This window comes from Salvelinus sp. IW2-2015, linkage group LG4p, assembly GCF_002910315.2.
Source record: "Salvelinus sp. IW2-2015 linkage group LG4p, ASM291031v2, whole genome shotgun sequence".
Lineage (NCBI taxonomy): Eukaryota > Metazoa > Chordata > Actinopteri > Salmoniformes > Salmonidae > Salvelinus > Salvelinus sp. IW2-2015.
The window spans coordinates 13,242,222-13,256,915 of NC_036841.1; the positions used below are offsets into that span (position 1 = coordinate 13,242,222).

At 43.0% G+C, this 14,694-nt stretch overlaps 1 protein-coding gene across 1 annotated transcript; it reads right to left on the minus strand.

Moving 5' to 3' along the window:
• Positions 1-87: 87 nt before the first annotated feature.
• On the minus strand, positions 88-2,136 carry zgc:162730 (mRNA decay activator protein ZFP36). Its single transcript, XM_023982583.2, has 2 exons — positions 2,016-2,136; positions 88-1,737 (listed from the first exon to the last, which is right to left on the minus strand). Exons 1-2 carry the CDS (start codon positions 2,046-2,048, stop codon positions 676-678), a joined length of 1,095 nt encoding a protein of 364 aa, XP_023838351.1. The 5' UTR covers positions 2,049-2,136; the 3' UTR covers positions 88-675.
• Positions 2,137-14,694: the final 12,558 nt, after the last annotated feature.

A 14,694-nucleotide genomic window follows, 5' to 3' on the forward strand; every position in this document is an offset into this window, starting at 1 on the left:
GGACGTCCCAAAAAAGTATATGAAAAACTGTTCTTACACAAAGAATGTAGCAAAAGTAGACAAGTAAGTATAAAGCTTTGGTTAAATGCTACATAGAGAGACTCGTCTCCCAATACCTATTTTAAAGTGCATGTCACAGTGAGAGAATGTCTTGTTGTCATTTTTTCAAGTCACATTGATGGTTTGAATATTTTCAACAGTTTTTGGTATACACATAAATACCAACAGTATGCACAGATCTGACAAATAGTTCTGGCAGCTTACTAAATGGAGGGGAGTCTTTTGTTTCATATGATCATATATTTGAAGGACTAATCGAAGTAATCCAGCTAAAGTAAGGCTACTAGGCCCTTCTCATATTGATTGAGACAGGTAAAGGCACTTAAAACGTCTGTTACTGTAATAACCATCAAGGTCATTTTTAAAGAAAGCAATTAATGGAAGACAAGATGAAAAGTTAAATGAAAATATACATAAGTATAAAAAAAAATATACAGATTTTGCTAAGTTTGAGTACCAAATAAATTTCACTGAGCAAGTAATTTACTAATAAATAAACAACAGTATAAAGTGTTGATGCGCATCATATTGATAGGATTTCTGATTTGTGTAAGCAGAACCTTCACAATTGATCGAGGTTCGTGATTTGGATTGTCTCTGTGTGGTTTGGGTTTCCTAGTCAGAGAGTGACAGGCGCGCAAAGACGGTGAGGCGCTTATTGCCAGCCCCATCAAAAGTGGGGGACTCTGAACCGCTGGTGCTGCCTGTGCTGGTGTAACTATCCCGATCTGAGAGGGAGTCTTCAGAAGAGAAGCGCTGGAGGTTTGGCTGGGTGATGTAGACATTGTTGCGGTCCTCCATAGCGTAAGATTTGTTCAGAGTGTTTGGGAAGTTATTTCCGTGGCCACAAACGCAGCGTGAGGGCTTCTGTGGCTCAACTATCATAGGGATGGTGTGGATGTCACCAACACTGGGTCGGCTCTGACAAAACTGAAATGTGTTGCGTTGGGTGTCATTGAACACTGGGGAGAGAATGTCCGCTGGGGGTGGTGACACCGAGGGCGCACGGGTGAAGCCAAGGGGGTCGTGGAGCGCAGGGGGAGGAGAGCTGCGTGATCCCATGAAACCTGCAAAACTGACGCTCTGACGGAGCTGACGTGGGTTCTGATCAGCAAGTGCTTGGTTGTGGAACTTTTGGGTCAAGGGGGTGAGTTTCTCTTCGTGAATGAAGTGACAGCGGGCTCCATATGGGCAGTAGCCAAAGTTGTAAAAGGTGCGACAGGCCTCCGTTTTGTATTTTGGGTGCCTGTACAAACCGCGCAGCTCAGGCTCTCCATGGGCAAACTGACACTTGCTCCCATATTTACAGCTTCCGTTCTCCTGGAAGCTACGGCACAGTTCGGTTTTGTAACGGTTGGAAGGGAGAGGTGTCGGGTTGTTCAGTGGAGGAAATCCAGGAGGTGGAGGCACTTCATCCAGGGTCTTCATTTTACCGAAGGAAAGGATATTGGATTCGGTTAGACTCATGGAGCGGTCAGGTCTGAAGGAAACCTGTTGTTTACTTGGAGCCATCTTGCTCCAAATGTCAAGTGGCCAGGGGTTATCATCGTTCAGTTGCTCAGAGCTTAGACTATGGCTCTTTGGTGAGAAGAACGACGTTGAACTGTTGAGACGAGGTGCCATTGGTTGAATTTGTTGCTGGATGAATGGTTCATCTAAACCAAGATTGATCAGATTCTGTGGAGAGAAATATGACTGTCAATAAATGATCACGTTAGACCCATCCTATAGACTACCCAGGATGCAGAATTGTAGCCCATGCCCTGTTCCCCATTAAGCTTTTAATTATGTTAAATATGTTTTGTGAATATTTCAAGATGTAATCAAAGTTCAAAGTCGCCTACAATTTATACAATAGTCTAGTTGTAGTTTTTTTACGAACCTAAAGCATAACCATAGCTTATGTTACTGATCTGAACAAAAACACAAATGTAAACACAGTGAATAAACCTTACCCTCGTGATAATGTCGTCGATCATATCGGACATGCTTCTATGTGTTCTTGTCCTTCGAAACGTTTTAGTTCGCCTGTCACTTTCAGCTGCAAGACACGGGCGATTGCGCTGCGCTGTTAATGCAGTGCTAGACTTTTTATAGTCTGTCTGGGGCTGGCAGGCAGGCGGGGTTTCCTGTGCTATTTTCCCGGACACCACTCCCATAAAGTTTCATACACAACTCAACCAACCAAGGCTGCCTTGTTTTGATATGTTTTTGTATTTTTAGTCAGCTGTGAAATGTTTCAGTTTCACCAACATTCAGACATAAACGCATCGTATAGACTAGGCTTCATATGTCAACAACATAATACGCCCACAAATATTGACACACTTGTACATTATTTGCCTACGCTCATTAGATTTTCAATCACGATGACGAATACTTTTGGGGTAGTAGGCTATGATTAACTACTTCGTTGCTGGACACATTTTCCCCAAGGCTGTTACCAGAATCACCCCAGACTTTTTCCTCGTTGGTTTCTATGCGTGACACCCGCTCTCTGTTTTTGTAGAACATCTGTCTTTAATATAATTTCCAGTCTTTACCTTCATTTTCCAACTGTTATAGGCTATCTCTCAAAGGGGGAAAATACATGTATTTATATATATATTTCCTTAGGCTATAGACGTAAATATGCTCATGTGCATTATGACTACGTAAATACAGGTGATATGAATCCATGTAGGTAATGACTTTAGTATGATCTTACTGTAACAAACAACATTATCCAGTAATCAGTCTAGACTTCAAACACAGGGTTTTTCAGGATTTGGTTTAGTTTCTATTTGTGATATCATGTAGGCTGAATTAGGTTATGTGATTTTTTCCATCTGTGTTACTGGTAGCCCAAGTATAAACAGGCAATGTGATTACTAGTCCCTCGATAGCAGGAAACTCTTGGATAATGAAAATATATTTCTGTTTCTGCTACTTAACCAATAATGAAACCTTGGGTCTATCCCTTGCCTGACATAGCAATTTTCACACACGTGAGAAACGCATCTGAATTTGTGTGGCTAAATACTGAAGTCACGAGGCATTAACTCAGCAGCTATCCACCTTCCAACAACAGTAAAGCATGTGCAAGAATGGCCGGGTTTCAAAGTGAGGAGTAACCAACTCTTTGTCTTGATTAGTGGACTATATTCAGAGACTGTTTTGTACATTAGTTGTGCTATATTTGCTCGTGTAAATAGTGTCAAGTTGAAGAAGTGGAGAGGGTTTAAAAATCTACCCAGTCAAACTCTATCCAGTGACAGTGTCCCACGGATCGACTGGGCCATGTTGAGTTGATCTACAGTTCTTAGAGGTATCTCTGTTTGTCCTTTGGGTTTGTCGTCACACAGTTCATAAGTCTGACAAGGCAGTGCCACAGAAAGTCATATATTTACTTTGAAATGATTACACTTGGATGGGCTTTGACCTCTGTCAGTTGAGTCAATTGATTGCAAAACGACCTATTGGCAGAAGGGGCACTATTTGAGTGTTCGAGGAAACTGCTCATTTTCCTTGAACCCTATCACACCCTAAAATGCTTATATAATGACTTCAGCACCGTTTCTGCTGGACCCTTAGTGTTTTTGTATAATCTGGTTGTGTGCTAAGCTTAAAAGCCTCTATTTATCTCACTATTAAGGTCGTATTATGGAGACAATGTGAGGAGAAATGGGTGCAGAGACTGGCCTTACATGATGTGTAGTAACTCCTGTATACATATTCCAGTAAGCCAACTCCTCATTGTCTATTTGGCCAAGGGTTGGATGTGAAACGGGAACACAAACTTGAGGCAGAGACACTCTATGTTCCTCCCTCCCTCCCAAAACGTATTATGTCAGTTTCCCACCATAGTGGTCACAGTGGACCTTTAATTTTATGCCATTCTCCCAACAGCAGAGGGACGCGTCCATCAGGGGCCCTGAAAAGCTCAAGTTTCATCAGTCGCAGGCAGCATAATAACTCCCGGCCACAGAAGCAGGCAGGGCAGGCATGCCTACTCATGTCCAGTTAAAAATAACATCGGGCTTCCACTACCTTGTCAAATTTGGGTGGAAATTATATTTAAAAATGGTTAATGAGAAATGGAAAATATTTCACTCCTCGCTCTCTCTTTCCCTTTTTTCCCCAATTTTGTTTCCCAATCCACTTGTTTGGTTTCTCAAGCTGTGCACGGGTGGTGCATTTTCTCCCAAGTTTATTTTCTGGCACTGGTCCTGAGAGTATGGAAACTCGCTCCTAGTGAGTTGGGAGGGGCGCGGCATACTTGCTCATACACACGTGCTCACACAAATATACATACTAGCTAAGCCCAAAGGGACATTCTATGGTGAGCAATGATGTGCAATATGCCAAGCTTTCCATTCGAGCTTTCCTGTCTTGGCAAAGGTGCAGTTTGTACACTACAGGCATCCCAATAGGCATGTTTAGGCAGGAACCCCCTTATGAACACTCAGGCTGACATATGTGCATGGGGTGGGGTGGCTGTTGTATGAATTAGGGAAATTATTACAAAAACGTATGGTGAGAAATCTGACTGTATTGAAATTGATCAGCAATAGTCGGTGTTTACAGTGCCTTCATAAAGTATATACACTCCTTGACATTTTCCACATTTTGTTGTGTTACAGCCTGAATTTAAAATTGATTAAATTGATATGTTGTGTCACTGGCCTACACACAAGACCCCTTAATGTCCAAGTGGAATTATGTTTTTAGAAATGTTTACAAATAAATACAAAATGTATCAATAAATATTCAAACTCTTTGTTATGGCAAGCCTAAATAAGTTCAGGAGTAAAAATGTGCTTAACAAGTCACATAATAAGTTGCATGGACTCACTCTGTGTGCAATAATAGTGTTTAACATGATTTTTGAATGACTCTCTGTACCGCACACATACAATTATTTGTCGAGCAGTGAATTTCAAACACAGATTCAACCTCAAAGACCAGGGAGATTTTCCATTGCTTCGCTAGGAAGGGCACCTGTTGGTAGATGGGTAAAAAAAAAGCAGATGTTGAATAACCCTTTGAGCATGGTGAAGTTATTCATTTTACTTTGGATGGTGTATCAATTCACCCAGTCACTACAAAGATACAGGCTTCCTTCCTAACTCAGTTGCCCGAGAGGAAGGAAACCATGAGGCCAATGGTGACTTTAAAACAGTTAGAGTTTAATGACTGTGATAGGAGAAAACTGAAGATGGATCAACAACATTCTAGTTACTCCACAACACTAACCTAAATGACAGAGTGAAAAGAAGGAAGCGTGTACAGACTACAAATATTCCAAAATATGAATCCTGTTTGCAATAAGGCATTATCCAACACAACACATCACTGAGTACCACTCTTCATATTTTCAAGCATGGTGCATGTATTCTGTTTATTTTTATCCCCCCCAAAAAAACTCCCTAGTCCTTGCTGACAGCAAGCATGGGTATGCTTGCCATTGGCAAGTACTAAGGACTTTTTGGGGGGGATAAAAATAAACGGAATAGAGCTAAGCACAGGCAAAATCCTAGAGGAAAACCTGGTTCAGTCTCCTTTCCAACAGACACTGGGAGACAAATTCACCTTTCAGCAGGACAATAACCTAAATCACAAGGACAAATATACACTGGAGTTGCTTACCAAGATGAATGTTCCTAGTTGTGGCCTAGTTACTAGTGGCCTAGTTACTAGTGGCCTAGTTACTAGTGGCCTAGTTACTAGTGGCCTAGTTACTAGTGGCCTAGTTACTAGTGGCTAGTTCCTAGTGGCCTAGTTACTAGTGGCCTAGTTACTAGTGGCCTAGTTACTAGTGGCCTAGTTACTAGTGGCCTAGTTACTAGTGGCCTAGTTACTGTTTTAACATAAATCGTCTTGAAAATCTATGACAAGACTTGAAAATGGCTGTCTATCAATGATCAACAACCATCTTGACAGAGCTAGAATCATTTTTAAAAGAATAATGTTCAAATATTATATCATCCAGGTTTGCAAAGCTCTTGGAGACTTACCCAGAAAGTCTCACAGCTGTAATCGCTGCCAAAGGTGATTCTAATATGTATTGACTCAGGGGTGTGAATACTTAGATAATACTTAGAATACTTAGATAAATTAGACACAGAAGGCATCGACTAACTCGGCTGCTGCTGCTACCATTGGTAACGTGCCCATATTTACAGAGCTTTTACAAGGGAAAGTACCTTTCTTTCCTGCTCCCCTTACATTACTAACAGTGAGTCTCACCGCTTAGAAATACAGTGGCTCTCATTTCTTCAAGAGTTGTTTCTGTGTTCATATCCTTTGTTTGTAATCAGTGCGTATTTGCGAAATATATGTACCGTATATGAGCACTTGTGCTGTATAGTAGGCCTAAGTTCTTTACAGTAGCTATTGCCTCTGTATGTTTTACCTTAGCCTATATCATTTTTTCTGTCAAACTCACCGTTGAACCTGTCATGAGTCCACAAATTAAGTTTAAGAGGATTTTTTAAAGATCTGTCTTTTGAAAAAATCAACTGAAATTGGGTAGTGCTTTGGTACATAGTGTTTTCCAGGTATGTCTGTTTTTTTTAGAATGACCTCAGCAAGTCAAGGCGGTAGTTTACTGTAGCGGTCCTCAGAGGGATTGCATTTGTGCCACTCTGTTTTCGCTATGGTGGTGTAGTTTTTACACTTCCCTCCGAAACACATTTTGGCAGTGTGAAATATTCCCAGAAGAACAAACATGGCCTTATATATGGAATACCACCCCTCGTCTTTCACACACTGGCTCTGTGAGTTCATGCTGCCTCCCCTCTATTTACGCAACCCCACTTAAACACAGCACTGTCTACCATACCTGGAAAACCTGAATGGATGTCAGTATACATAGACTACTGTCTCCCTGTAATAGAAAATGGACTATCAATGAATATCAAAACCGAGACACCGTAACCCACTTGCTTTGTGCCAGTTGAAACGTGGACGCTTGTTTGTCAATCCAAGCGTGAAACCGTATTCCTTAATGTTTGCATGCACCTGTCACTGAATATCGTGGCCAAGCGCGCAGTGACAACACCCCGCAGTACCAGTGACGCTGGGCTTCATTGTCCATCTTTATCTAGGTCAAATTGCTGATGCATTATTTTCACACAGAGCAGAGGTTGGAGATAAGATCGGTAGCCTGTCGGGGAATGAATGCTGTCAAATATTTTTCCCAGGGATTGTACACAAGGTTCAAGATTGCGTGGAGAACTAGATAGTCTTGGAAGAATCCAGCATGTTGAATTACAGATTTTTTTATGCATTACTTGTAAGTCAGTGCGGCATTTTCCTTCTCAATACAGTCTATACACATTTCATTGCTTTACAGGTGCGATATTATCACACAACATTTAGCCACATTTTGACTACATGTGTGATCTCACATGTAGTGACATTCTATGATAATATTCACAATTGGTGGATGGTGACATCTCAGATTTGACCATTTGTGAGGTGGGTAGGTGTTGCAAAACGCTAGGTGATCCTAGGTCCGAATGGCCAGCCGTCGTGGGAATGATTGAACCAAGCCCTCACAGGCAAGCGTGGTATGGCAGTCAAAGCTGAGTGCAGAATCTGCCAGTTCTGAGCTAGGTCTGAAGTACTACTCACTCTGCAGAAGCACATCTCTCTCTCTCTCTCTCTCTCTCTCTCTCTCTCTCTCTCAGTATAAACTAGGGAACAGTGTTGTCAGTGAACCATGTAGCTGTGTTCAGAGTGGGGACGTCTTGTGACAAAGGGGTCAGACTGCCAGAAGACAGTTCCTATGGAGCAATGTTTCTTTTCTTTTTTTGCCATGTGAAATTGTTACTGTATGTTCTGCAAAGTTTTGTATTTTTGACATGTATCTATTCAGAACATGCAATAGGCCTTCAAATCTAATATATGTGAGAGCTCATTAGGCTATGGCCAAGGGCACAGTACACTCCCTTTTCTGAATTCTCACTCATAGCTGTGTTCAAGGTCAGGTGCCTTACCGATTGGTGATAACTGTGCGGTTGTGGACCCACTGTTCAGTAAAACTATGACTCAGCCTCGCACCCTTTTTCAGGTGTTTTCCCACCAGCTTCGAGACCTCACGGTTGACAGGAATGACCCCTGACCTTTTTGATACTGTCTGCCTGTTACGTGACTGTCATGTGATTTTCTCTCTCTGTCTGGCTTGTCAGTAATGAGTGGTCATACACAACCTCTCGTCCTTACTGTAGTGGACTGTACGGCATATTAGGTTAGGCAGTCTTCGGTTGTTTCTGTCTGACTACTGACGACTTCTTTAATACGGATGCAGTAAAACTGATGCGTTGTCAGTGGCAAAGAACAAAAATAATGCAAACAACAGCAGTAGTAATACCTCAAGATTAGGTTTCAAACGTCATGACCAGTATTGTTCAGTTTCAGTAATATCAATGGAGTTTCAGTGTTGGATTGGTTTTCATGTGGATATTTTACAGGCTTAAAGTTCTGAATACTTTGTGGATTACCACATACTGTATAGCGGATACTAATCCCTATGGGCCGTGCTTATTTGAACTCCCCTCTGTAATTTAGCGCCATGTCAACACCCCTTCAGGTTTCTGTATTACTTTCCCTCTTTCTAATTCTCTCTCTCTCTCATTGGCTCTCTCTTTTCAAACCTTCTGCGAGTCTCTCCCTGGTTCTTCAGTAATATGAGAATCTGAAGTTGTAATATGCTTTCTCACTTTTCTTTCTTCCCCATCCCCCCTATTTGCCTCTCCCTCGCTCCCTATCATATTTCTACATTCTTCCCCCAACTCAAGGATGTGGGGCCAGCGTAACCTAGCAGGAGGTTGAGGGGCGGGAGAGACGGGAAGCAGAAGTAGGAAAATGAAACAAAACGTCCTGTACTCTCTGACAGTGGTTCCGCAACAGCAGATTTTTTTTCTTTCGCTGGTCTAGTGGAGAAAAAAGAAAGCACATAAGAGCGATTGGGAAACCAAGGGAGGCAGCTTCCCCTAAATGTTTCATAACACCATCAGTGCCTGTAAATCCTGTAGAGGGAAACACAGGCATGTGAACTCAAATGAGACCGGCAATATAATAAGGGGAACGGAGTGTGTTCCAAAACCTTTGATTGCTTTTGGAGGATAGCATTATTTTATGAAAGAGGGAAGAGGTAATGAAACATTTTGTCAGACTGGAAGGGGAGGAAAGTAAAAAAATAAAWAKAAAAAAGGGKAAGAGATGGTTAGAAGGAGAGGGAGATGGAGGGAGGGAGTGGGCGTGGGAGTCTGCCGTGCGTCACGCCAGGCCTGATGTGCAGGCGCTATCTCTGCACCATACCGCCTATCAACATTCCCCACTCCACTGATAACAGGCCCTACTTCTCTCTCTCTTCCCTCACCCCCCCCCCCTCTCTCTCTCTCTCTCGCCCAACGCTATTGACAACAGTCTCTCTCTCCCTCTCATTTTTTACATTTTTATTTAACCTTTATTTAACAAGGCAAGTCAGTTAAGACAAATTCTTCTTTACAATGACGGCCTACCCCGGCCCAACCTGGACGACGCTGGACCAATTGTGCGCCGCCCTGTGGGACTCCCAATTACGTCCAGATGTGATACGGCCAGGATTCGACCCAGGGACTGTAGTGACACCTCTTGCACCGAGATGCAGTGCCTTAGACCACTGGAAAAAGTATTCCCTCTAGGGTAGGCAAAATATGCAGCGTAGAGTTTGAGTATGAGGAGAGAGTTTCAGTGATTTTGCTGCTGGATCTTCTCTGTATGTCATGTTGAATAATGACTGACACTAGTGCCTGACTCAGGCCATTCAAATCAAATCAAATCCAGATTTATTTATACAGCACATTTAAGACATGGAATGCAATGCAATGTGCTTTACAGGAAAAAAACAACAACAAAAAACTATGAAAATAAAAACTGAAAATTACTACACAACAAACATAAGATTTAAAAAACTAACAACTAAAAACTGAACAACTAAAAAGCAGCCAAAGGAAAAGCAAGGCTAAAATTATGTTTTAATATCTTTTTTATATATGGCCACAGTTTCGGCCCCCCTCAGGTTCTTTGGCAGGCTATTCCAGATGCTGGGGCATAATAACTAAAGGCTGCCTCTTCATATCTCTTGTCCTAGGCTTTGGGATTATGGGAAAGGGAAAATAGTTAAAAGCCAGTGCCAGAGGACCTGAGGGACCTACTGGGTACATAACTTAAAAGCATGTCTGACATGTATTGGGGTGCACAATCGTGGATTGATTTAAAAACCAATGGCAGAATCTTAAAATTAATTCTACAACTCACAGTCAGCCTGTGCAGAYACCTTAAAACAGGTGTAATGTGTGCTTCTCCGTCTGGTCTTGGTCAGCCATGTCTGATTGGAGAAATATAATACATTATCATAATAACAATAATCAGAACAGCAGTAGTAAATTAAAATGGTTGTGTGGACACGTTGTGTGGGCACGTTCCATACCATGCAGTGCATTTGGAAAGTATTCAGACCCCTTGACTTTTTCCACAGGTCCTGAGCTCTCTGGAGCAGGTTTTCATCAAGGATCTCTCTGTACTTTTCTCTGTTCATCTTTACGTCGATCCTGACAAGTCTCCCAGTCCCTGCCGCTGAAAAACATCCCCACAGCATGATTCTGCCACCACCACGCTTCACCATCGGGATGGTGCCAGGTTTCCTCCAGATGTGATGCTTGGCATTCAGGCCAAAGTGATCAATATTGGTTTCATCAGTCCAGAGAATCCTTTAGGTGCCCTTTGGCAAACTCCAAGCGGGCTGTCATGTGCCTTTTACTGAGGAGTGGCTTCCGTCTGGCCACTCTACCGTAAAGGCCTGATTGTTGGAGTGCTGCAGAGATGGTTGTCCTTCTGGAAGGTTCTCCCATCTCCACAGAGGAACTCTGGAGCTCTATCAGAGTGACCATGAAGTTCTTGGTCTCCTCTCTGACCAAGGCCCTTCTCCCCCGATTGACCAGTTTGGCCAGGTGGCCAGCTATAGGAAGAGTATTGGTGGTTCCAAACTTATTCCATTTAAGAATGATGGAGGCCACTGTATTCTTGGGGACCTTCAATGCTGTAGAAACATTTTGGTACCCTTCCCCAGATCTGTGCCTTGACACAATCCTGTATCGAAACTCTACGTACAATTCCTTCAACCTCCTGGCTTGCTTTTTGCTCTGACATGCACTGTCAACTGTGGGACCTTAAATAGACAGTTGTGTTCCTTTCCAAATCATGACTAATCAATTGAATTTACCACAGGTGGACTCCAAACAAGTTGAAGAAACTTATCAAGGATGATCAATGGAAACAGGATGCACCTGAGCTGAATTACGAGTCTCATAGAAAATGGTCTGAATACTTATTTTTATTTATGTTTTATAAATTTTAACAAATTTCTAAAAACCTGTTTTCACTGTGTTATTATGGGGTATTGTGTGTAAATTGATGAGGATTTTCTTTTTTTTAATCAATTTTAGAATAAGGCTGTAAAGTAACACAATGTGGAAAAGGTCAAGGGTTCAGAATACTTTCCGAATGTACTGTAACTTCACCATACTTTTCTGAAAGGTCATGTCTGCTGAACATTTCTCTGTAGTCACTTTTCAATCCGCAAATAGTTTAGATAATACTTTCAAATTTAAATTCAGGGGGTTTGAAAACGCAACACCTTATTGGTGTATCCCTTTCACCAATCAAATCTTTAGCTGATATTTCTGGTGACATCTCCCTATGAATGTTCTCTCATATAAAAGTAGGCCAAAGGTACCGTGCAACACCTTTCTGATATCTCACACACCGCTTTGTATGTCTCCTAGAAGCGTATGTGTGTTACCCCTATTCCTGCCTGTGTAGTTCCTCTGTCTGCAAAAGGAGGCTTCTCCCTTCTGCCGTGCTCTCACGTATGCTCTGTATTTGCCACCATGGCACTATTGACACTCAAAGCAGAAAGAAGTGCAAGGCTAAGCAATAACAGCAAATGAGTGCACATGCACGTGCACACACACACACATGGACACACACACACACACATACACAGTCCCTCAGGCTTTCAAAGGTAACCTTGTGAGGTGGGTGAAAACATTGAAGAGGTGTGAAGGAGGTTGCTGTTGTGTAGATCTCATAAACACTGGGTCATGTTCATGCTTTGCAAATCACCAAATAATTGATTAAATCAAACTGTTTTGCAAAATTGGTCTACTGTAGCCTCAACAGCAATCTCTGGGGTAGCACCATGGTGTAGCTGGAGGACAGTTTGTTTCTTACCTCCTCTGGGTATATTGGTTCTCACCCCCTTCCGTAGACATACACAGTAATTATGACAACTTCCGGAGGACGTCCTCCAACCTATCAGAGCTCTTGCAGCATGAACTGACATGTTGTCCACCCAATCAAAGGATCAGAGAATTAATCTAGTACTGAATGCATAAGCTACAGATAGCTAGCACTGCGGTGCATAAAATGTGGTGAGTAGTTGACTCAAAGTGAGAGAAAGACAATAGTTGAACTGTTCTGAAGAAATGTATTTCTTCAAAAATTAAGAAGCGCGAGAGAGAGAGAGAGAGAGAGAGAGAGAGAGAGAGAGAGAGAGAGAGAGAGAGAGAGAGAGAGAGAGAGAGAGAGAGAGTGCTATCTATATCTCTCTATAAATATACAGTGCCTTCGGAAAGTATTCATATCCCTTGAATTTGTCCACATATTGTTACGTTACAGCCTTATGCTAAAATTGATTAAAACATTTTTAAAACTCAGCAGTCTACACACAATACCCCATAATGACAAAGCGAAAAAACTTAAATGTTTCTTTTTTTTTTTTGCAAAAAAAGCCCAAAACAACACAAGTACCTTATTTACATAAGTAATCAGAACCTTTGCTATGAGACTCGAAATTGAGCTCAGGTGCATCCTGTTTCAATTGATCATCCTTGAGATGTTTCTTCAACTTAAATTCAATCCATTGGACAAGATTTGGAAAGGCACACACGTCTATTTAAGGTCTCAAAGTTGACAGTGCATGCCAGAGCAAAAACCAAGCCATGAGGTCGAAGGAGTTGTCCGTAGAGCTCCGAGACAGGATTGTGTCGAGGCACAGATCAGGGGAAGGGCACCAAAATTTTCTGCAGCATTGAAGGTCCCCAAGAACACAGTGGCCTCCATTCTTAAATGGAAGAAGTTTGGAAACACCAAGACTCTTCCTAGAGCTGGTCGCTTGGCCAAACTGAGAAATCGGGGGAGAAGGGCCTTGGTCAGGGAAGTGACCAAGAACCTGATGGTCACTCTAACAGAGCTCTAGAATTCCTCTGTGGAGATGGGAGAATCTWACAGAAGTACAACCATCTCTGAAGCACTACGTCAATCAGGCCTTTATGGTAGAGTGGCCAGACGGAAGCCACTCCTCAGTAAGAGGCACATGACAGCCTGCTTGGAGTTTGCCAAAAGAAACCTATAGACTCTCAGACCATGAGAAACAAGATTATCTCGTCTGATGAAACCAAGATTGAACTCTTTGGCCTAAATGCCATACATCACGTCTGGAGGAAACCTGGCACCATCCCTACGGTGAAGCATGGTGGAGGGGCCTCCCGGGTGGCGCAGTGGTCTAGGGCACTGCATCGCAGCGCTAGCTGTGCCACCAGAGACTCTGGGTTCGCGCCCAGGCTCTGTCGCAGCCGGCCGCGACCGGGAGGTCCGTGGGGCGACGCACAATTGGCCTAGCGTCGTCCGGGTTAGGGAGGGTTTGGCCGYAAGGGATATCCTTGTCTCATCGTGCACCAGCGACTCCTGTGGCGGGCCGGGCGCAGTGCACGCTAACCAAGGTCGCCAGGTGCGCTGTGTTTCCTCCGACACATTGGTGCGGCTTGCTTCCGGGTTGGATGCGCGCTGTGTTAAGAAGCAGTGCGGCTTGGTTGGGTTGTGTTTTGGAGGACGTATGGCTTTCGACCTTCGTCTCTCCCGTACGGGAGTTGTAGCGATGAGACAAGATAGTAACTACTAACAATTGGATACCACGAAATTGGGGAGAAAAMGGGGTAAAATAAAAAAATAAAAAGCATGGTGGAGGCAGCATCATGCTGTGGGGATGTTTTCAGCGGCAGGGACCTGGAGACTAGTCAGGATCGAGGTAAAGATGACCGGAGCAAAGTACAGAGAGATCCTTGATGAAAACCTGCTCCAGAGCACTCATGACCTCAGACTGGGGCAAAGGTTCAACCTTCCAACAGGACAATGGCCCAAAGCACACAGCAAAGACAACACAGGAGTGGCTCCAGGACAAGTCTCTGAATGTCCTTGAATGGCCCAGCCAGAGCGGGGACGAGAACCCAATGGAACATCTCTGGAGAGACGTGAAAATAGCTGTGCAGCAACGCTTCCCATTCCACCTGACAGAGCTTGAGAGGATCTGCAGAGAAGAATGGGAGAAATTCCCCAAATACAGGTGTGCCAAACTTGTAGAATCATACCCAAGAAAAGGCAAGGTATAATCACTTCCATAGGTGCTTCAACAAAGTACTGAGTAAAGGGTCTGAATACCTATGTGAATGTCATATTTCTGTAAATTAGCTAACTTTTCTAAACCTGTTTCTGAATTGTCATTATGGGGTATTGTGTGTGGATTGATGAGGGGAAGAAATCTATTTA